This window comes from Vanellus vanellus, assembly GCF_965231255.1.
Source record: "Vanellus vanellus genome assembly, chromosome: 6".
Taxonomy (NCBI): Eukaryota; Metazoa; Chordata; class Aves; order Charadriiformes; family Charadriidae; genus Vanellus; species Vanellus vanellus.
In genome coordinates this window covers 65730311-65754728 of record NC_138911.1, presented here as the reverse complement: position 1 = coordinate 65754728, position 24418 = coordinate 65730311, and the positions used below count along the sequence as shown (strand labels likewise).

General features: G+C 38.8%; 1 protein-coding gene across 2 annotated transcripts in view; it reads right to left on the bottom strand.

Annotated features, from left to right (window-relative positions):
- BTBD7 (BTB domain containing 7) overlaps positions 1–22922 on the bottom strand; it is a 32623-nt gene extending 9701 nt beyond the window's left edge. The window contains exons 1-7 of one of the 2 annotated variants that reach the window (XM_082485719.1): positions 22741–22922; positions 15833–16912; positions 4727–4935; positions 3254–3329; positions 821–981; positions 395–538; positions 48–161 (exon numbers count right to left, since the gene is read on the bottom strand). In XM_082485719.1, the coding sequence (XP_082341845.1) occupies positions 48–161; positions 395–538; positions 821–981; positions 3254–3329; positions 4727–4935; positions 15833–16912; positions 22741–22822 (1866 nt within the window). In that variant the 5' untranslated portion in view covers positions 22823–22922. The remainder of the gene's footprint in view (positions 1–47; positions 162–394; positions 539–820; positions 982–3253; positions 3330–4726; positions 4936–15832; positions 16913–22740) is intronic. The other variant, XM_082485720.1, reaches the window with a different exon arrangement.
- Between the last annotated feature and the right edge of the window lie 1496 nt (positions 22923–24418).

Here is a 24418-nt window from a genome sequence, read left to right as displayed (position 1 = left end):
CACCAAGGTTGCTGACTAGCTGCAAACTGGGACTCTCAGGCTCTCACCTTGCCATCCGCCTGCCAGGAGGGCTGCCGAGGAGCTGGGCCGGCAAACTGGCTGGAAACCAGGGAGGTTTCCCTCAGAACGCTGCTTTGTTTCCGGTGGAATTTCATCAAGATCTGTCTCGCAAACATTTCAATTTCGACAAAAAAAAATTTTGTTGAAATTTTTCTGACCAGTTCTAGAGACTTGAGCCTGATGATCAATCTTGTAAGTCTTGTTAAATTGAAAATGTTAGTATTTCAGGCCAGTACATGCAAAGAGAGACAAAACACACTAAAACCTTTCCCTGTTACAGAACCCCCTGATGACACCAATTTAACAACAGTCAGGTGTTGTTAATGATTATTACCTTAGCCTCCTCCACATAGGGCGAGAACAGTCTTGGCCGCACATATATTCCAGCATTTTTTTGCCGCAGCCAGGCATTTGACTTTCCACCTTCTGATGTTGGTAGCATGTCTGAAGGAGGAGTACTAATCAGGCCTCTCTTCATCTTTAAGAATCAAGAAAGAGTTTTATGTTTTTTTAAATATGCTTATGGGGAAAAACTTGCAAGAAGTGTATTTCTTACACCGAATCCTTACACAACTGATTTTTCTTTAGCCTTCTGATAGATTTAAAGAACAGGAAGTTTAACCAGAAAGAGTTACACACGTATTACTCTAAGCGATAACATTTTAGGAGCTAATCCTTAAAAAGGAAATTAACCTGAACATTGTAGAATCTGAGGTACAAAGAACCCAGAGACAGTATTTGTATGAGACTACAGACTTACTGCATCACTCAGTACTTCACTATTCATGGGTAAGATGTGCTCGATGCGGACAAAAGGTAAAAGTGGAGACAGGATCTCTCTCAGCTCCTCAATGTCAAGGTCTCTCCTCTTCACACCTCTTTTGTTCACACTGTGAGCGGTACCGCTGAGTAAATTAGGCTCTGTAGGAAGGATCAAGAAATACTAAGTTTACATCAAAAAGTTCAAATAGAAAAGCAGGAGTTGGAGGGCTTATAGGAAGTTATAGAAAAGGAAAAAAAAAATCTAATTTTATATCAACAGTGCTTATCAGCATTGTTCCACAAAACTGTTTCATGCCTTAAAATCTTATACGAAGCATCCATAGAGACAGGTTCAGTCTATACGAGCACGGGTCATTTGCACAGCTGTCAGTTTCAAAGTGTAACCAGGCAGAAAATACAAAAATATAGTGTTTGGTGTAAGCATTTATTACAAAGTTCTACCAAGAGCTATGCTATGAAAACATCTGTACCTGCCTGCTAGCAGTTCCTCCAGTGACTCCCTCCTGCAGCTCCTCTCCCTTTCCCCAGCAGTTTTCAGAGACTTATTTTCTACAAATTAAAGCCTGAAGAGTCCGCTGGGATAAATTACTCCAGCCTCCTTGTGTAACCCACCTTCTTTAACGATTGCGTTAAGCCCATTCAAATTGCTCTCATGGTCACAGGATACCTGTTTGTGCCAAAAATGGGTATCTTCCTAGAGATTGCGGGATGACAACATATGACACACTCAGGTCATTCCCCCTCCCCAGTTAACTACCTTCACCTGTATTTTAGGTATTGTGCCCAACCTGAATTTGACTAACTTCATTCATTAAGGAAACCTGTCAAACTTACCCATCCTCCCTCCAGTACAGGCAGCTCAAGTTTTGGCCACAGCGCATTACAATTTGTAATGCTTTCTGATATTTGACACCACTACATATTCAGAGCTGTGAAGTCAGGAGCATACTGAGGAATTTAGACTAAACTATTAGACTAAGTTTAGCCCTAATCTGACAGAACTTGGTATAGCTCTTATTTCTGCTTTGGCCTATCATGTTACCTGATGATCCCAGGTAAGATAAATAAGCCGTTAACTTAATGAACACCACAGACCAGGAAGCTGCACGGTTACTCCAAATGAGCAGCTTCTCCCCCAGCCCAGGGCTGTGACTCTTTAACTGACTCCATTCCATTCCAACTTGCCTTAAGACAAACACTTAGAAAATCTTGTTTTGAAAATAGAAGGTTAATACTTACTCAGGTCACCAAAAGCACATATTTTAACTGACTTTTTGTTGCATTTCATACAACATGTCCATGACAAAGCAGTTGCATCACAAGCAGTAACAGTGGATTACAAAACCATGGTCAGCCCTCCAAAGACAGTAGCCATACCTGCACCACTCCGTTTTCACACAGGCAGGTTCTTCCCTTTCTGTTCCTCTTGTTGTACTATGATTGACACTTTGTGGGCAGGGAGAAACTACAAGCTACTTGCATTTGTTATTTGGAAAAATATATATTTAACCTACTTCCCACATCCAACGCATGTGAGATTGCCCTTGAAGTTACCGCTGTAGCAATAATATGCATCTGAGCTAATAAAAATACATTTACATCTACTTTAGGAAGAACACTGATGACACTTGATGGCTTGTTTCTCACTATCACAGATTTTTGTGGGAGAAAAGTAAGCAAACTGAAGCGAAAGGTTGACACTGTAAACTAAGAATAAGTGCTGCGAGAAGCCTGCATGAGCACAGAAAAGTAAAAGATGGTACAGCTTTTTTTTTTTATTTGATTAATCAGTTACAAGAAAAATAATTCTGAGACAACAGGAAATCAACCAGACTTAAAAAAAATCAGACAAATCGTGCTCATGCAGGTTGAAAGGATCTCCAGAACTCTGGTCCAACTACAACCACCACCCTCTCCCCACACCTCCCCAAGCAGAGCAGAGCAGGTTGCCCACGACTATGTCCAGTCAGGTCTTAAACATCTCTGAGGACGAAGACCCCATAACTACCCTGGGCAACCTGTCAGACCATTTTCATGGTTTCTTGTGTTTAAACAGAATTTCCTGTATTTCATTTAATGCCTCATTGCCTCTCATCCTGTCCTGGGTGCCAAAAGAAGAGTGTGGCTTTATTTTCTTTGCTTCCTGCCATTAGATATTTATAGACTTTGCTAAAATCCCCCATAAGCCTATTCTTCTTGAGGCTAAGCAATCCCAGCTCCCTCAGAATGCCTGCATTTGCTTTATTAGAGAACAAAAGCGCTTTTTTTAAAAAAAAAAGTGGATTTGTTTAGTTTTGTCCATACTACAAAGTAGATTAGATTTTCTTAAGTTACAGATTACCCACAAAAAAGAACGGCCATGCTTTTTGTTTTAATTGGTTTAGTACTGTGGGGTTTAAAAGATCCTTACCTCGATCTGCTATTCTCTTCATCAACTGGTGTTCTCCCCATTTAATCAGATATTTAAGAATATCTTGTTCACTTGCCTGATAGAAATAGAAAGTCAGCAATCTGTACATGCCCAGTTTACAGTCACACATACACAGGTCTTTTACAGCTATAAAGAAACCACTGTACCAAGAGTGAAGCAAGTACTTGTAGTTTATGATCTCCTATACCACTTGCTCCAAATATTTTAAGGTAGTACTACCGGTATATCACCACTGTGACTTCTAGATTCGTGTCACTTACTGAATCCCTAGCAAGAAGAAAACAAACATTTTTCCTTCTGTAGAAAAAATTACCTATCATGAAAACTTACAGGTATTAAAATTTGAAAGAAAGTTAATTAAAAGGGGCAGTTCCAACACTAGACCTTTGGATTGCTTGTTTAACATTACAAATTCAGCACCTGCGCAGGCTGGAAAGCTATGAAAATAATCAAACCAAATAAATTACAATATAGGTAAAGAGAAAGATTGTCAGTAATACTATTAACAAAACCAACTTTACTTTGTTGGTATCTACGTACATATGCTAACCACTCAACATTTTTAGAGGAAAAAATCATGTACTGAAAAATTTAAATTCATCTACCTAATTTCTTAACTAGGGTATGAAATTCAGTCATAATACATACTCTCATGGAAGATCAACAGCACTGTTACTGTAATTCCTGAAGTGTTTAAAGTAAAAAAAAAAAAACCCTTGTTTTAAAAAACACTTTAAATAATTTCTAACACTTTATACTTTAAAAAAAAAAAAAGTAAGATCGGGATGGAAACAATTTAAAAAAACTAACCCAATCATCTTTAAGCTATAAAAGGCTGGTAATCATTACAAAGATATCTCCCCTGAAGAGAAATAGAAGCAAAAATCCACAAGCTTTCTATTAGCCAGTATGGTTTCCTCTCCCTAAAACCACACAACCACTGAAGGAAAGTCACAAAAAAAAAAAAAAAAAAAGAGAGAAATTCTGCAATACTTGTCAGAAAAGGTATTTTTATGTCGCCCCCCCCCAAAATAAATAATCCTTCTGAACAATTACTAGTTTATTAGCTCCCACGGCCCCTAATTAGGATGTATGTCGTTACAGCAAAACTGCTACCACCACATAACTTTTATAAAACACTTAACATGCAAGGCAAATGCTAGGTTCAGAAATGCTTCATATAAAATAATTTGCAGCTGTTTCTAAGCTATTATTAGGCTTCTAAGCAATAGCATATACCACCAGTTTGGCTTGCGTTACAAGCCAGGAACAAAATAGTTTTCTTAATCACTACTTCAATTTCAGTTTTTACATATTATAAAGGAATGCTCAGTGTGCCTACAAACCCACTCTTGCCTACAGTTTAAAATGAGCTACTCCCAAGCACTTTTAGTAATGGTATAATTTATCCCGCTTCAAGCGGGACCAGCTGTATTCTGCATTGCAGGTTACCTGTAAATAGTCCGACTGAATAGCTGTGAGCAGGTGGTCCTTGCTGAGTTCATAGAAGACATCTGAAGTCATGACCTGGGTAAACTCCTCACAGAGGAAATGTAGCGCTTGACGGTGTACCCACTTGGAACCGTATGGCTGAGAGCTCCACTTCAGAATGGCAATTAAGGTGTCTAGTGAGATGCTCTCAGCAATAATATCTTCACAGCCTAGGGACCAAAAGCAAAAATCAGTGATGTTACAGAGGTACTTTGATCCTGAAGGAGTAATACATATGGCTAAATCTGTAATACAGAGGGTTATAGGACTCCCAGTGAGAGTGAAAACAGAAGTGCCCTACAGACCAAGATTGCAAATGGAGTCAAATTCTGACTAAAAGTATGATCATTCTAACTGCATTTTAGGATTCCAGCTATACAGTTGTTTTATCTTTTAAAGGCACATGAAACACCATGTCTGCTGGCATGTCTGGATGAACAACTGGAAAGCTAGTTCAGTCCTACTAGAACCTCCATTGGTTAATATACACTATCTGTTTAATATATTTTAAAGTTGAAGATTTGAATTTGAGTTATTGTTTAGAGCAGATCCACAGAAGCCTATAAATCGTAACAGGGGCGGGACTTTCATCTGTATCGCTTTGCATGCAAGACCCTCCTGAAACAGACCACGAAGAGGAGCGGAAACAAAAGCTGTGACATACTCTTGGTACTCAGCACAGGATGAGGGCAGCAAAGCATCACTTTATGTCTCACAGCGAAGACAGGAAGCAGCGGCTGGTTGCTCTAAGGCCACCACCCCTGGCATCCCTACCAAGCAAGGCACAGAGGATGGCTGGACAGAGATCACCTTCTCCCATACAGGAGCAGAAAGCGAAGCATCCAAGAGGCAGGTGGTCTGACTCGCGGTGAGCCTGCTACAGTTGCTTTGTACCCACTGCTGCGCTTGGATTTACTTTTTTACAGAGTACGTGTCTTTTGAAGAAGAGACAGGGGATATTTAAGTCTCCTGAAGGGAGACAGAACAGATTTGGAAGAAATGAGGGGAGACATACTGGGTAAGGGCTGAAAACATGGGTACTTGGGGTTACTGAGTTAAGACAGACGGTACCACAGCGTTGGTAACTCCAGGTCTCCAATAACACTTTGCTGATTTCATTTGTACATCTGGTTTACATATACACAGAATACTGTTTCTATTTGTACTATGAAGATAGCAATTTAAAGGAAAAAAAAAATATCTTATTCTAGAATTATACATTCCAGTCTCAACCCACTTCAGCCACAAAATTACAGCTATGCTTATGCCCACAAGAAGTCCCTGGACAGTTCAGATCAGCATGCTTACACCGCAATGATTTCATTTTGTATACATCACCATTTTTCTCTCAGTTTCAAGGATATTTAGAAACTAAACTTTGACAGTTGTTTAGAGAACTGTATCTCTACATGTTTATCACAGTAAACTTAATGTTTGTCAAGACAAAGATCAAAGAGGGTCTCCTGATGCTACGTATTTTTGAACTGGTTGCATACATGTAAGACACACTAGCGGCAATTAAAAGAAAAGAAAATTACTTTTCCACAGAGGCCAGCATACAGAATATAAGCATTGACTCCACTTCTGTTGCAACTAATAATTTCAAGGATAAGTTATTAAGGAGTACATAGTAACAAGTGAACATGCTACTTTAAGTAGAAGGATATCTGTCAAAGGAACTACTTACTTAGGAGCAAAGTCACTGAAAAGGGAAACTTAAAGAGTAAGGTAAAGGAGGTGGTACTAAGAAGCAACAGTTTAAACACGAGGCACGTTATAAATTCACCTGTCTTATTAAACACGTTAATACTGTTAAAAGCCAGCATGTGAATTATGAGAACAATATCCTGCCATTACAATTTTCTAAACTTAACTATAAAAAAAAATTACAATGCCTATAATAAATACAGTCAGTGCTTAATGAGAATGTTTACAGCAAATTCCAGGAATATGTCTGAATGTATATGTAATTTTGGAAATAATTTTTATTTATTTTCTAAAGGAATTTATGCCTGTCACCCCCAACAGCGATAAATTCCGTACCAGTTCATGCTTAAGACAAACATTCCTCAAGAAGCACTTGTATGACTTGTTTTTCACGTGCCCGATTCACCTGGGAAAAGGAAGGCCATGTATCAATGCAGCCACTGACAGAAGGGCTAGCAAAAGCATACACATTTCTGAATGATGCATTAAAGGCAGCATTACGCTATTCGTCCCATGTTAGACTCTCCATTTGCTGTTGGCAAAGGGTAAGTGTTGAGCCACGTTTCAACGCACCTGCTTTGTCCTTTAGCATTACTGAAGTAATACAGCACTTCCCAGAGCTACCTACTACCCTTAGGTTGCATATTATTATTACTATTACAAGTAAGAACAGATGCCTTACCATAGATGCTGACCTCTAACCTGCATGGTGAGGACTAGCCGAAATGTGAGCAGTGAACGTACCACAAAAATTGATTGGAGGTAATTGGAACAATCAGCCCAATCATCACTGGTACAGATGAGACCAGAGAATGAGAACAGCTCTGAAACTACAGAGTTTCTCTGTAATTTCACTCTCTACACTCTACACTCTCTACAGCTCTACACTCCTTGGGTTTTGGTACAAGTTAGAGAAACTGACCCCTCTGGATGGTGGAATTCCCCAGATGCCTAAAAGACACTCACTCTGAAGTCTTAAAAAATGTTGGTCAAGAATCTGAAAACCAGTGTTTAAAAAACAAACAAACAAACAAAACCACACAAACCAATCACCAAACAACCCCAAACCTACCTTACAAAAAGCTCAAAATACTCCAGCATATGTCAGAAATACAAGTAAATGAGGTCTGACACTTTCCATCTCAAGATCAATTTTTACTTACAATTTTCCTTATATTTTTACTTACATAGTTAATGGATGACACTGTATTTAACTTTGTCATAAGAGTCCCTCGTATCTTCGCTTTTGGGGCTCAAAAAAGGAAAGTGTTAAGTTAGCAGCAAACCTGGCATGGCAAACGAAAGCTAATCGTGAATAGTTGCAGTATGCTTAAAAGAGGAGTTTGCTTTCGTGAATAAGAAAAACAGCTGTTCAAAACAATTCTTGAAGGTCATCTGTTGTGTTGCACTAAGTCTTGCCCTGCTAAACCCTAACACAACTTTTTGCATGCAATTACTGTTTGCGTGCAAGCTGACTTCAGCAGATGATTACATCCCCCTGAAGTCTGAAGATCACACATAAGGACTGTTCCACTTCAAAGGCAGTATGTAAACCCACTCACTGAAATCCATCACGAGGAAACTTAAACTGTAAGAGTGAAGAGACTTATCTCAAAGTGAATGCCATTCACAGTATTTCATCTGATATCTGTTTTTGAAACAGTAAGGGTACCTGCCCCCTGCAAAGATAGAAAACTACATTTCTGTGAGAACTGCAGTTCCAAAGACCAGAGCAACACTGATTTATAAAAACAGAGCACCAGCTCAGTCTCAGTTATTCTGTCAAGTCCAATTATTGTACAACTACTACTAATATGACATCATCAGGTGAAAAGCTCATTTAGGATGCCTAGCAAATGAAACAGTACCTTTCCCAAGTAATTTTAGCAATGTGTTAGAACTGTGGGATTATTAAAAGTATTTCTTCCGAAATAAGCATGAGGTAACAATTGAAGTGTTTTCTGAACATCTAAATAAATTGGGTCAACCCAATTCTAGCTATGGAAGGAATCCAATTTCTTGTCTTCTTTGGCAGAAGGTTTTTTTGCTTTACCAACCAGCCATTTGGAAAAAAAAAAAGCAGTCATCTAACAGCCACAATATTGCTCTTCACAGTGGAATAGAGCATTTTTCTCCTACGAGTACTGTTTCATAATACTCAGGCAGCAACAGCCTTTCCAAGATCCATTTGCAGTGTCCCAAAATGCTCTACCAATGCTCTTTTGTGACCGTTAGTATCTTTCAGAGATTCAACTTGGAGTCTAAAGAAATGGAAGATGATTATCACATTTTGGACAAATGAGGCTATTCCATGCACTCCTTTTGCCGCATACCAATAGGTTCTGCCTACGAACAAGTCCTTTCTGCTTCCCCAGTTCTCTCTCAAATGCAGTTCCACAGCTCTTCCAAACAAAAATACCTTGAGCCCATGTTTAGCTTGCTAGCTAGTAGCTTGGGATCTTAGCAAGACAGTTGACAGTCCTACTAAAGACAAATTAAATGCCTTCAACAGTTAGCAAAAGTGTTTTAAGCAATTTTTTTACTAAAAATTGTTAGCTTGACAATTCATTCTGTGATAGAGACCTTTCCACTAAACCTATGCAAACCAGTGGAGGCAAGAAAAAAAAAGTAACAAGAATTCATCTTGACACTGAACTGGAATCTAGAAGCTATTCAATGTTTTGTCGCATTAGGAGAGACTGTGCTGGCAATCAGGAACCATACTTTTTGAATTTGCTGACATGTAGAGAACAGTCAGAGGCATGACCTGTAGCTAGTCTGGACTGCAATATGTTTGGAAGTTCCAGCGATGCTTGTCTTACCCATCCATGAGCACCCTGGCTGTTTTCAACCAAGCTTCTGACGGGAAGAGAAAGGAAAAGAAGACAACATCTGTTCAGCCTCTTTCCGATGTCTTACAGACCCAAAGATGCAAAAGCGTCTTTTACTTGCTAAGGATTCTTTAGAAGGCAGCCCACACTCACAGGCTGTGGGAGCAGCCATGGAAGTAGTCAAGCACTGTTAAAGTCTATTGGTAAGTTCAGTACTTCTTTTGAGCTAATTTTAATCCCTTTGCTGATTTTTCTAAGCACAAAAATTTAAAACATTCATGTACTCCCATCCTCAAAAGGCAGAATTCAAAGTATATCTATTATGGCACTGTTATAAGTATATAGTGTTATATTTTTACTTTGTTCAAATACAAAGCTGATGACCTTATAGCACTTCAGATTAACTGTTAAAGCAAAAATAAAATATGATCTGAAGGTTAGGTCAAGCAGCACTTTGTGTTATGCTAATCATCCCTCCACAGTGAAAACTCAGCAAGTTATGTCAAACCCAATACAGCATATTATCCAACATTTGCAATATTAAATTTGGGAGCAGATGAGAACAATGCAACTTGTGTAATTTAAAAATATTTTCATTTATGATATAGCAGTTATAAAGCTGTTAAACATTCTAAGATACTAACAGATGGTTTTTTGAAGTTGTAAGTTTAGCCAGAAATGTAAGGTAATTGTTACATGCTTAAAGGATTCAATATTTGTGGCAAAAACTCTTTAATGTTTTTCTCTCCCAAACAATGAAAATGAATTTATTCTTCCGCTCCTGCCACATGCAAAATGCAAGAATTTAGGAAGCCTGAAATCCTCATCTACATCTTTGGCTTTCTGCAGCCATCAGTTGATAATGGCCCTCAACTGTGCTTCAGCATTCCTTAAGAAGCGCAGGCAGCAGCGGCGGCAGGCAGCGTAACTGAACCAGCTTAAACAGAAAACAATCCTGGGTCATGAACAAAAAGCTGCCAGCTCAACCATAGCAAACCAGAGGGCAGAACTTAACATGGGAACAATGAAGGGCTGAGGAAGTGCTGATGTTCAGAGAGACCACCACCAGCCACCACTGCTCAGTATTTAAGCCTCATACTTCCTAGAACAGAGGTGGCTGAAAGAAAAACCTGAAAAGAATGACCAGGTCTGTTTCTCTGCAAAAAATTTGTTTGCAATGTCATAGTTATGTGCCTAGTTGCACAACTCGGTCAAATTCTTTATCCTTGCATATAACCCTGGAACGTAACTGCTCTAAGGAAGATCCTTTCCACTCCCCGCCTTCTCCAACCTTCATCTTCATAATACAAACCCTAAGCAATAAATTCAGACTTGAGTGCAAGTGAAGCATTGTAAAGAGATAATAGGTCAGATTTATGTTAACTTTTACTTAATAACTCCAAAATAAATTGGGTATGATAAGTGCCAGACTAGTTCCTTTGAGCGTTCCTACTGCACTGCTATATAACTGACGCACTTGCTCTAATCTTCCCACAATACACTTGCGTGTATTTAATACTGCTGCTGAGCACTTCCTGGCATTTCAGTATTTCAGTCCTGCTGAGATCAAGGGTACTTTTGATGTCAGGCGATATCTGCCTCTAGATCAAAGGCTGTGCTACTGAATATGGCTTTAAAATAAAGTTTCTTACTTCTTATTCTTGTCAAGGGTAAAGTCAACACCTAAAAATAAAAGGAAAGAAAAAGGTCTGAAATTAAGCTATTTTTTGTCAATTTTACTTTAGAAAGCTTCTTGGAATCAGCAGACAGAAAAGATTCCCAGGCAAAACTATTTCATAGGGTCCCAGTATACAAAAACCCGCAACTGAAAGACACACTGTACCACCACCTCAGTGTGATTATTCTTGACAGTAGGCAACAGGGCCAAGATGCAGGAGAAGATTCATTTAACATAGCTATCTAATAAAATTAAGATACCTGAGGTCAAACTTCTCTGCAACAGCAGCGGATGTGGTATCACAGTAAGACCGGAAGAGGGCATTATTTTAACAATGCATAATGAACAGCACTGATCTGGTTTTAATAACGGTGCTACAGAAGAGGGAAAGATAAGTGATTTTAAACCTGATCTTTGAGAGTCAATGTATTAAAACGATCTCACCAGTACAACTGACAGAGAGCAGCAAGGTAGCACGAAGTCGCAAAAGCAGGAGTAGAGCGTAGAAATAAGCAGGCAGAGCACAGAAATGCTTCACTAAGGGATATGGTTGACCTCCTGGAGAGGGCTCTAATCCTCACAGCCTCTGTGAAAGCAGTGAAGAGCTTCACTTTTTGATAGTTAACAAATACTGCAGCACCCATAACAGCAGTCTCTGTCCTATTAGGTACAAATGGGTTTCAGTATGAGCCGCTCTATAGATGAGATATGCTTGCTGATTAGTTCATTTATTCAAATTAGTTCATTCAAAGATCCCATTCAGTTTCTCTTGGAAGAGGTGACAATTATCAGCTGAAAGAAATGAAGCTGAAGCCAGGGTAAATTCTAAAGTAGTCTTGCTTTACTCGAGCAGTAAAGATTCATAGTACATACCCATACTACCACTGACTTCATCACAGGGAAACCATTTAATAAAATACAATAGTCCGAAAAAAAGAGTATTACTGTGTTAGGAATGGGAAGATTTCCACGGAAAGAGTCAAAGCTGAATCATCTGCTGAAATTGAAGAAAAATTACAACATCTGGATACTTAGGGAAGTCCCTGGAGATAAATCAAACTAAAATCTGTTGAAAATAAAAACAGTTGATCAGAAGCTTTAAAATACATCAACTTCACTTGACACTCAGTTACAAATACCCAGCCAAAAATGAGTAAAAGTAAGCAAAATGAGTTGGAAAGAGTATCCAGACTTACATATAATGAGCCCAAAATATTTTCCAGGAAACCAAGGATACAAGATTTAGCAAGTTTGCAATTGGCTAGCATGTGTGAACCAAATAAAATCTTGAGGCAGGGGGTGTGGAAATCCAGAGAAGAAACTTAAGACATTAGCTACTGCAAAAGCCAATTGATAGGACTGGTCAGAACTTGGGCAAAACTGGACACCTGCAGCACAACGGAGCAGAAAAGTGCTGTCAGAGGACCAAGCTAAGAGATTTCATGAGAACTGCCTGCTCAGTGGTCTCCAACACCCGTGCAATGCTGTCTCTTCTCGCATCGCTCTGCATAATATCTAGAAGTCAGATGTTTGAGTGACAGCTTCCAGGACAGAAGTCTGCCAGCTACAAAATCAGGGAACAGGAGGGACACTACTGAAACAAAGATGTCTCATGTACTTCAGGTTAAGCATTACGATAAAAGAGGACAAGGTGCTACGGTTAAGTGCTGAAACAAGAACACTGGTCACTACTAAAGCGCATACTTTATTCAGTGATCTGTTAGTCATCTAGTTTTGCCTGATCAAATAAGTTTCCTTTTAATTTTAAGATTATACCAGAACAATTCTTCAGTAGCTGCACAGTACCAAGGACCTAAACAGGAACTCAGCAAATTAAGTATGAAGCTATTAGATACTGACTTCACTGGCATATACAGATTTTCTACGGACTGCTTACTGCTTCCTCCTATAGCTAGGGAACACAGCACTGATTTGTAAAACCCCTATTAGTTCAAGTTAACATCTAGAATTTCAGTATCTGAAGGGGTGCCAAATTTACATTTGCTAGTATTGGATAATATAATAAATTTCAACCCTTGCCTGATTTTACTGCATTTCTGTCTTATGTTTAACAATCTCCCCACCCCCCAGCTCACCACTTTTGTGGTCATTCACAGATTTGCCAGGGAAAGAAGGAAAGACCTCCAAAGGCCACTGCACCTCTCTACCTCCTCCCAATGACCACTCCCAAAACACTACAGCTCTCATTCATCCAGAGGGCCACCAAGACTGAGCCTGCACTGCTGCACTTGCTGGTTCCAGCTAGCCCAGCGTGATGCCAGCCCAGCGCAGCTCCTGCTGCTGCCTTTGTTTTTCCTCCCCTAGAGGTAGTGTTGGTGGAAAACCTCCAGGGAAAAGCTAAGATCTTGTTACCGCTGACTCATAGAATCCATATTCTAGAGCAGCACTGGTCTTGTAGTGCATTACTGAAAAGAGTGCCAGTTTAAGACAGGCTGATCCAAGCACGTTCAACTTACAGCATGCAGAAATAATGCAACTCAGCATCAAATAAAACATCAGCTCTGTTTTTCAGCATTTACTAACATCTAAAAAATAAAAGCCATTGTCCTATCTATAAGTTTGCCTAAATTTCTCTTAGAAGTCCTCCATCTATTATTGCTTATCTGCTTTGATATAACTTACGCTGCTTCATCAGAGCACCTCCAGATCACATTTTTTCCACTTTAGGTTTCCAATCAGAGGGAAAGAATTACACCCTGTTCATTTATGCAACAGTGCATAATTATTCTGTGTTTTACTGAGGGCTTCATTCACAGTTTAATTCCCTAATTAGTATTCCCTGCACACGCTAAATCCTCTTAGCACTTGTATATGTGCATGCACCAAAACTGAGAAACTGTACACTTGTATCACCTTTTTAATTTCAGCTTGTTTTTCTTTCTTGCTCTCAGGTGATCTACTGAGTTCTCCAGTTCTCAAGTACTATTAACTTGCAGATCTTGTACAGGAATGAATTTAACACCATACTTCAACTACAGTAAAACTTTTTGCCACTTCTGCATTCCATTCAATATTAAGCTTCCAGGTGTACTTCAAGGGGAACAACAACAAAAATAAGAACAATGCAAGTAGACCAGAGAAGGTCTGAAGAAGTGCCACAAAGATGATCAGAGGGTTGAAGAACCTGCCTTACGAGGAAAGGCTAAAGGAGGTAGGTCTTTTCTCCCTGGGAAAGAGAAGGCTCGGGGGGACCTCATCACAGTATTCTAGTACCTACAGAGCAGCTACAAAGAGGTCAGAGACTCTCTCTTCACAAGGAGCCACATGGAGAGAAAAAAAAAAGAGCGACAGGTACATGTTGCACTGGGAGACATGTCGATATAAGACATTTTTTACAGTGAGAACAATCATTCACTGGAACATCCTCCCCAGGGACACGGTATAGTCCCCATCACAGGAGGTTTTCAAGATGTGATTGGACAGGCTGCTAGATAATCTCATCTAGGCTGCCTTTCCCATGAAAGGTTGGACTAGATAATCTTTCTAGGCCCCTTCCAACCCAGGCTGTTTCACGATTCGATGACTCTGAGTCTTAGAACACCTTATTTGCATTCCTGTAGCGGCATTTCCCAGAAAACTCACGTCCTTTGTTTTCTGCCAGTTTTACTGCAGTAAGATTATTACAACTTTCAGCATCATCTGAAAAATTTCCTAATATCAACCTCTACAGAAGATACAAAAGCTCTGATTAGTTTCCTATATCTTTATCACTCACAGATAACTATTAGGAGAACGCATTATATGGCTGATCTCTTCCGGCAGTGCTTACACCTGCTTTTTTCTGCTCACTCCTTACGAAGTTTCCTATGTTACTGAAGTCTATTTGATAGTTTATATTACAAAGATTTCTATCCTGTCAAATTTTATTAGACAGCTAGAAGTTACGGATGTACAGATCTACTGTAAAAAGTTATTTTCTTAAAAAATTAAACTATCTTAAACAAATCACATTGATATCTCAGTGAATTCCATTTTCCATTTCTCAGCTCAAAAGTAAAATTCTCATCCCCCACCAGCAAGGCCTGAAGAAATTGCAATATCCCATTATGTATAATATGGCCACTGAACAGCTCAAACACCAACAGATGAAATGGCAAACAAAGCTCCTGCCACCACAAGAGGTATTATTAGTTCACCGGTCAGTGCTCTGACACCTCATCTGGGATTGCAATAACCCTGGCCAGCCTCCGTGCGCAGGAAGTATGGCATCAAGATTTGAGTGATCTTCAAGAATAAAGGACAGAAGTGAAACTTTCTAAACTTTAAGTCTGAAAATACTGACTGTTCCTGCCTTCAGTTCCGTACAACAACATATAGATACTAAAGACCTAAGACTAGTACAACTAAGCTGTTTAAATTTACCTTCCAACAGCAAGATTGCGGGCTTGGTGTAACCCCTTTGATAGAAACTACAGAAATAATCATTCAAGTTTACAGCATTGTTAACATATAGGGACGCTTCATAACAAGTCTAAGTATTTCCTCCCCTCAACAAGGATCTCTTGTATCCTCCCCCTGTCATTTACACCCCCAAAAAATGGACTATAGATAAAGATCAGAAATATCAAGACCAGTTACACATATTTGACATAAATAGCATGCTTCAATGATGACATGCAATACAGTTAAAAGCTCTCACATGGCCTTTCTTCTGTCGCTAGAAAACACAGCTGCATTATCTACAACTTACAGATGGAAAATAAATTCCTTTTCTGAAAAGAATTGTCAGCCACTGATAGCAAGACTCAACAGGCATACTTACACTGCCAAATAGCTAAAGAACTGTTCTAATAAGGTCATATATTCTACAGCAAGGACAGTATTACATACCTTGTGCAAGCATGTTAAACTCCAAGAACAGTGCTATGTGATAAAGCTCCATAGCTTCTTCAGCCCTAGTCATGTTTAGTTTTCCTGCTACAAGAGCCTGAACTTCACTTAAACTGCCCACTGAAGGGCTGGAGTGCAAAACTGAGAGGTCCACCACATCTGTATACATACAGTTCAAAATGACCTTAGCATATTTTTTTGGTATGATAGATTCATCCAATATAATTCTAGTTGGAGTTCGTAGAGTTCGGTCTGTGATTTCTTCACCAGTTCGTATCCTCCTTTGCAGCAAGTGACGAAAAAACGGAGATCGTGATGAAATAATCGCTTTGTGAGCTCTGAGCTCTTCATCTAGACAGTTCTGACTTCCACCAAAAGTTTCAACTAAGTCAGAGTTGGATGAAAAGCTAAGAACCACATCGTAATAGCACATGTAATCGAACAGTGCGCGCATGTCAACATCTAAGGAATTTGGTGTTCCAAATTCCTCACTAAGCTGCACAAGGATATCAACGTTTTGGAATCTTGAATCTTCCATTCCAAACTCGCCCGTATAAAGGTAGTGTAACAAAGCAGAAAACATAGGCATATCTATGCCAGCTGTGTTAATATCCATTATTATTTCTGCCCCATACTCTGGTGAGGAAGAAAGCAGCGTCTTAAAAAATGGACATCTTGCCGCCAATATCGCACGATGCACAGGAAAACAAGTTTCTTGAAATATTAAGTCTACATCGGTACAGTATTTGTACTGATAAAGTTCAGCCATGTCTTTTTGTAGCGTCCTGGCTTCTGGTCTTGCCAAATTAGCTTGTAGATAAAGTTCCTTTAAGGCTGACGTCCCTTCATATTCTTCTACTAATGCGTTAACGTCTCTGACATCCCAGCCTGAGAGGAGTTCGCGCATCTGCTTGGCATGATCGGCAGATCGACTAGACTTCCGACGCTTAATGAATTTCTTTTTGAGGGTGGCAAGGCCAGAGGTTTTCTTTTTCTTGTCTTGAGGTTTCTCATGGCCATGGTCAAGGCTATATAGCTTTGATTCACAGCCATAACCTTGATGAGAGTAGGATGATGTCCCTGAAGGCAAAAAGGAAAATTGAACACATTTATTCTTTAAATTTAAAAGGAAGAACCATAACACCCAAACAGTTCATCAGCGTCTCTGCAAGTTACACAGTTTTTCCTTCTCCTCAGATCAGGTAATTCAACAAGTTGGAAACCTGACTGAAGCCTTTTTCTGGAGATTAAGAACAAAAATACTTTTTTTTTTTTCACTACAAAGTTTATACCTTTTTTTTTTTTTTAAATTTACTCAATTTTAAGAACCAAAGTACTGCCAGTCCATATAGCTTTGTAGCACGACGCATTTGTCTAAGCAGAAAGAGAACACTGTGGTCATAATGTTACAAGTATAATTGTATTAACTGTAGGAGGTGAAAAATACAGCCTTTTAAAAACTTGTATGATCTCAGTGAAACAGTAGCACCTCCTCCTTCAGTGTGTTTTTCAAATTCTGCTGTTCTAGCATTAAGTATCATTTCAACAAGAAAAGCATACTTAGCATCAGATAGTTATCACAGTCACAAGAAAAAAGGAAGAAAAGAGAACACAGTGCCAAAACATTTAGGGAAATTGAGGACAATGAATTAATTTTCAATGCAAATTAAACAAGAAAGTAAAAATCCTGTCATATGATAATCAAGTAATGCTGAAAGTCAAACACATAAAATAGGCTCCTTTCCACAGAACCATAGATACTAATTTGTGAATATACCCCATTTAAAAGAATATGCAGAACGTAACTTTTACTGTATTATTAAAGATGTCCTTTCAACACAGCATTATTCACTTAAACTATACATATCATTATTTTTCCCCTAAAAAAATCATTTATATGGAAATTATGTTATGAACCAAACATGTCATAAAATAAAAAATAGATTCCCCTAACATTATTTGTTACATACCTGACCTGTTCCACTAAACAAACCTTTGCTGACTGTCAGTTTGAGGCGAGCTGCATATACAGTGACACTGATAGCAACTTAGTAAGAAAAAGAGGATCTGCATTTCTGGCATACAAGTATCTAAAGGGTGGGTTGAAGGAGGATGGAGCCAGGCTCTTGTCAATGGTTCCCAGTGACAGGACGAGGGGCAATGGGCACAAGTTAGAACACAGGAAGTTCCGTTCAAATACACGGAAACACTTCTTTACGGTTCAGGTGACAGAGCAGTGGCACAGGCTGCCCAGGGAGGTGGTGGAGTCCCCTTCCCTGGAGATTTTCAAGACCCGCCTGGATGCAGTCCTGAGGAATGTGCTCTGGGCAATCCTGCTTTAGCAGGGGAGTTGGACTAGATGATCTCTAGGGGTCCCTTCCAACTCTGATAATTCTGTGATTCTAGAAGTAACAGAAAACTAAAGAAATGTTTCAGTTAAAAAAGTAGTTAAAAACTACAGTTTAAACAGAAGCAACCAGAACCATGACTCACAGTTAAATTAGAAAATAACCTTTTAATGTGAATTTACAGAATTTTCACTCTAAGCCAGATGGTGAAAAACCTCAGACATAACATGGGGGAAAAAAAAAAAAAAAAACAAAGTGCACAAATCCAACTACTAGTCCCAGGCAAAAGAAGCAGCCCAGAAGAAAACATTTGCAAATGGTATATGGATTTATAACAATCACAGGCTCATCTGAAATAGTATTGGTCCACTTTCTGTTGGGAATAGTTATCACGTTTCCCTGGGTACACTTGTGTAGCTTCACTATTTGTTGCCTTTTTTGGATCTTTAAGTTCAAAGCACATCCAACCACTAGAGTTTTTGGGACATTTTATAAGTCGTTCTATCATTGCTCTCTCACAGTTCCATTTGTTTCAGGTGAATTTGACGTGTTACTATTTTCCTATGCTATTTTGACAGTGATGTTATGGGCTAGTCTCTCAAAACAATGTGCTTTTAGTTACCACGTTACTTCAGGTAAGTATTTCTTGAAATTTGAAAGACACAGGAGCAATTCAAATTTATATTTCAGAGCATGGTAACTGTAGCAATCTCAGATTTCTGTAAATTTTATTATTATTTAAGCCTCAATAATTCTAAGTAACCTTATACACTGGCTTTTATGCCAAGCTAATTAAAACTCCCCCAAATGATGCAACGCAACGGTTTTGCAATTCCTCTATTAGTGAAAACTTTGGGAAGGAACTTTGCCGTCTTTGAGGAAATACGCTTTACCATTTTATCCATGCTACATTAAATTTTCCTTGATCAGGCAACATGTTATTAATCATATTTGAATTTCAGGACATTAAAAAAAAAATCAATTTAAATGAAGAGAACAGCAGTAACTCAAGACAACTTCGACAGAGAGGCTGTGCTGCAAAATCCACCATAAAAATTCCTTCCACATACTATATGAGATATTACAATAGGAGAATAGAGATTCGGTCTCCTGCTGATAGAGACAAGCCTAGAATTTCTGCTCCATTTAAAGAGTATCGATTACATTTCGCAATAAAAATATAACTATACTTTGGTCACTCTATAACGATAGATTTTGCTCCAAGAGAACATGCCAGCTCATTTCTATTTTGGATTCTAATGGCAAATTTGAGTATGCAGAATATTCTCTTACATTTCACTGAAGAAAAACTAGGACAGCAGAAGTCTCAATTTCTTTCTTCCCTGAAGGCTGCCATGAGGTATTACTTGCACACGAATCACCACAAGATACTAAAACACCATTCAAACATCTGTGTAGCCTGAGGTACTTGTAAGATTTAACTTCAGAAGTACTGCAAACAGTACTATTAACCCTTACAATAAAACACTGCTATGAGTGCCATTGCACAACTGCTTTTCGCCAAAGGCAGAAGTAGAGATGTACCAGCATAGGCTCTCCGGGTTCACAACAGCTAGTGGCTCTGTACCTCTCAAAGAAATAATTTTGAAGAGTCCTTTTGACCTGCCTTTATTCTTTCACAAGGCAGCAGCATTGGAAGTAGGAAACGGAAATTTATTCCCCACTTCTACACTGAAAGGCACCAATCTATTAAACGCTGTTAAAAAGCAATAGCTACTTCAGACCCCTAAACCATATCTAGCTTTGAACAGATAAATATTTACAAGAAACAGATGACTACCAAGAGAAACTACTTGGGCACTTGACAATGAATAATGGTATCTGTCTAGTCCTCTGCATGCCTACACATTTTAAAATCTAATTATAGAGCTCTATTTAAAAATAAACATCTTGAGCAGATGTACCACCCTAGAAAATGGCATGAAATCCTCCTGAATGCTGTAGACAAAACAGCCAGAGATGACTAGTTAAGCCTTTGCTTAAACAAAAGTATTTTTTACTGGAAGACCATTGCATTATTTTTACTGATTTCTCTCCTCTTCATAACCAGGAAGCAAATTCAGCATTAAGTCCACTAATACGGGAGCTCATTCTGTGAAACTACTGTGCTTTCCCAGATCAGTTCTCAGCTTTTACTATTCATTCTACAGTTTACGTTGTAACATGGTGTAGCGCTTTAATGACTAAGCAGCAGGTCTAAAACAAACCCACAGGCCTGAACCCAGTTTCCAAGAACAAGGAAGGTAATACATACTATGCAGCTATTATAGCTCTAGTCTCCATATTTCCAGTTCTACTCTGGGGTAGTAAATAGATCTAATACCGTCTACATTAAAAAAAAATAATCTGTAGAAATTGATTTAACATTAAAACATTATTATTCTGGCAAGTGATGAAAACTTCAGCTATGCTATCAATTTTAGGATACCTCTATTTTCTACTGAGACAACTACAGAAACCAATCATCCAAACAAAGAGTCAAGATGAGAAAGAGCCACACTCCACAAAGTGGGAAGAAGAGATGTATGCCTCTGTTGTAGATAACACACTGACTCTACCAGCACACTTATATGTGCCACCACAGTATCAGAAGACTTCAGCAAGAATTTTAACTGGAATGTCATTTGCCTCGCCTAAGATGAGACAGCTGCACACTTTTAGACCTTCCTCAAAAAGGTCTCAACCACAATTTTCGATAGGTAATGGGGATCAGTACATTTATGACATACTACGTAATGGGTTTCTATTTTGAACTTAGTAATGCAGAGCATCAATAAAACCTTCCACATACCAAGTACAAAGTTTCTGGGGAATTTAATGAAGCCTCTGGAACTCCTCCCTCTTCAAATCTGCTTAAAAGGTGTTTCAGCATGCAGATCTGCCTCTTTTCAGGTCTGTAAGAGTTTCTCTTCATTCAATATAGAGACAGGTAAGAAACACCAAGACGTACAATAAAAACATTTTGGCTGTCATTTCAGAAAGCATATATACAATGGGGGCAAACCTGTTCCTACTGTTAGTTATGATAGACTTAAAATACATAAAGCCTTAAGGGGGACTTTACAGCATGGATATCCAAAATATTAGTACTAAAAGCTCTTCCTTGACATAGTACGACAGCACACGCAAAATTTTTCGCCCAGAGCACAGGTCTTTACATGTAACAGTTTGAGGGCTGTCCTCTACTCAGGTCTCCAGAAGTTAGGAGTGTCACAAAAGCAGAGACAGAAGAGAAAAATTACAAAGCAAATCAATTTTTCCTCTGCTAAGGAAAAGCAGAGGAAAGCACCACTGTGCTTTCAGTGGTGATTAAGAGAAGTAACACTGAATATCAATAACTACTTATTCAGTGTTGCAAGCTGAGACATAAAGGAGAAAAGTGTTTATAAAGTATTTATATTATTTACTGCTAAGATTATTCTTCAGGCTGTCAGGGTTGGAATTTTTTTGAGCAATATTTATCTTCTCAAAAAGCGCCTTCATTTAGATTCATCGCATAACTATTTATTATTTATAGTGTGACAGTACTGATCTTACACTGAGGTCTTTTTGTACTAGACTGAAAAGCACATAAAAGTAATACCTGCCCCAGTTATGACTAGGATGAGAAGATAAATTCTTAAGAGCACTTCAACTCATGTTTCCAGTTAAGCAAGGTCCTTGTTTGTAAATAATGCTGTTAGGACAATAAGTACCCCCATTAACAGGAAGAGGGCAGGAGAAAAGCTGTCTTCAAGACTGCTTGTTACAGGGTTATTATCAGATATCCCTTCTACATCTCTGATAAGAGGCACCTCCAGGAAAGCTGGAAAGGGACTTCTTGCAAGGGCATGTAGTGATAGGACGAGGGGGAATGGCTTCAAATTCAAAGAGGGGAGATTTAGATTAGCTATTAGGAAGAATTTTTTCACTACGAAGGTGGTGAGACACTGGAACAAATCACCCAGGGAAGTTGCAGAGGCTCCATACCTGGAGGTGTCCAAGGCCAGGCTGGACAGGGCTTTGAGCAACCTGTTCTAGTGGGAGGTGTCCCTGCCTATGGCAACAGGGTTGGAACTTGATGATCTTTAAGGACCCTTCCAATCTAACCCATTCTATGATTCTAGCAATAAGGAAGTAATTCACTCATATTAGACAAAAGCAAATTATACAACGAATACTTATGGTCAAGGGAATTATATGTTCTAAGTTTCACAGAAAATCTGAGGAAGAGGAGTAAAAAATTATTAACAGATAGCAACTGCTCTTGAACTTGGAAAACTAGCATGCATGGTTTAATTAGCAAAAAACTCCACTTTATTTTATTTAAATAACCTGGCATCTGTTTACTAGCAAACGGCAGATCAACTTATTGCATACATAGGCCAAACAGATACTGGACAGTACCAAATTTCATGCACGATTGAGCTTGAATGGATTCAAACTGGTGACCTAGAAAATAAAAGCTCTGCATAACATTACTGCAAGCAAATCAAATCCAGTGCATACACAACCCAGCAAGTCATTTATGTAAGCGACAAGATAACTGAAAGGAGTTACCTATGAATGTTTGTTGTGCCTGTGAATTTCCCCCTACCCTTGGGGAACACGAGTGAGGGTAGTTAGATGCATTAGCGCCCATTTTCTTCAGTCACTCAGGCATTCCGCCTGCTGGCTCTTCAATGTATAATCCCATAATCCTTTATAAATCTTCAATCCCAGGTCCAGCATTCTGTTCCTCCATTTCTGAAGAACAAAAATACCATTAAGTTACTTCATATTTTTTTTTAGCAGGTATTATGTGATTTAGATGAAATAAACTCAGCCTCTAGCATATTGTATTTTCATAAAGTAAAACCTCAAACATTTCCAAGATAGCTTTTTATTTGAAGGATTAAATCAACATCAAGAATTACATTTTTTTTTCCCAAAAATAATTCATAATTTTCCAAACCATTCACAAGTCAGTATGATAAACTGCAACAAGTAACAGGATGGCTGTCAAACTTTTAGCTAAGAAATCATCAAGTAAGAGTTGGTCTAAACTAGATGTGCTCCTTTAACTACCGAGAAAGACTCTTCATACATACTGACGTTTACACATTGGCTTATTTTACTTTCTCAGTATAATTCAATTTGAGATTTTTATAACAATCTCGTTGGCATTATACCATCATCACTACTTCCAGCTGCATTTTGATTTCATATCATTTACATAGTTCTCATTCAGTCCTACTTTTCAAGTTTAGACTAGTATCTAGAAGTAGGTTTATAATAGTAAAAATAACACATTTAAGCATTCATCTACTGTTTTGTTAGGCATTTAGGAAGTAAATTCTAAGGAACGTGAAGAAGGATTCATTGCTAAAGATATAACGAGCACATTGTAATTTATTCCTATATTAGCATTGTTACAATATTAATACTGTAAAATAAAAGTTACCATAATGAAGAGCTGCCTATTGTAAACAGAACAACTGTGCCCCCGTCCAAAACACAAAAGCGCAGGTAAGAGAGTGATACAAAGGTAAAGTCTACACTAAGAATATTTTAGACTCCATTCAATATTGTGAAGATGTAGGTAAATTCTACTGTGTTGTCACAGGTGTACCTATATTTGTTCTATGTTCCCCAACTTTATTTCCTTTCTCAACACACCTCTGGCATGTTAAATCTGACAAGTGCTTGCCATGCAAGAACATGCGATTCAAGGAAGCTGCAGCACCCTCCTAGTCTCTTCTCCCTGGTTTAATAATCTGTTTATTCCTGGCATGAGGAGTTCTGAGGAGGGAGTTACTGTGACACTGGGGAGGTGAGATATGATTCAAAGTGTGGAGAGGCATACCCAGCCACCCCATCACAAATGCAGTCTGCAAAGCAGAGCCTGGGGAGCAGAATGTGAGAGACAGGCCAGGAAGAAGGCAGCTGCAAATTGCTGTAGACACAGGGGTGAAGGGAACAAATGTCCCAGGATTCAAGGGCTGGCTGCATGAGGAAGAAGAGTTGAGAAGGGTTTGGAAACCTATCTTATAGACGTGGGTATATGAAAAGGTAAGACAGAGGCATGGGGCTGAAGTACTGAGGAAGCATGAGAGAGTGTATGAATTGCAACCATCTGATGTCTTAGAACAAGGTTGCTAAAATCAGGCCTTTTGGCGTTTGCGGTCTATGACATCAGATGTTTTCAAAAAGGAACCACAGCACCTCATGCTAGACACAAGGCAGAATCGCTGCCCTG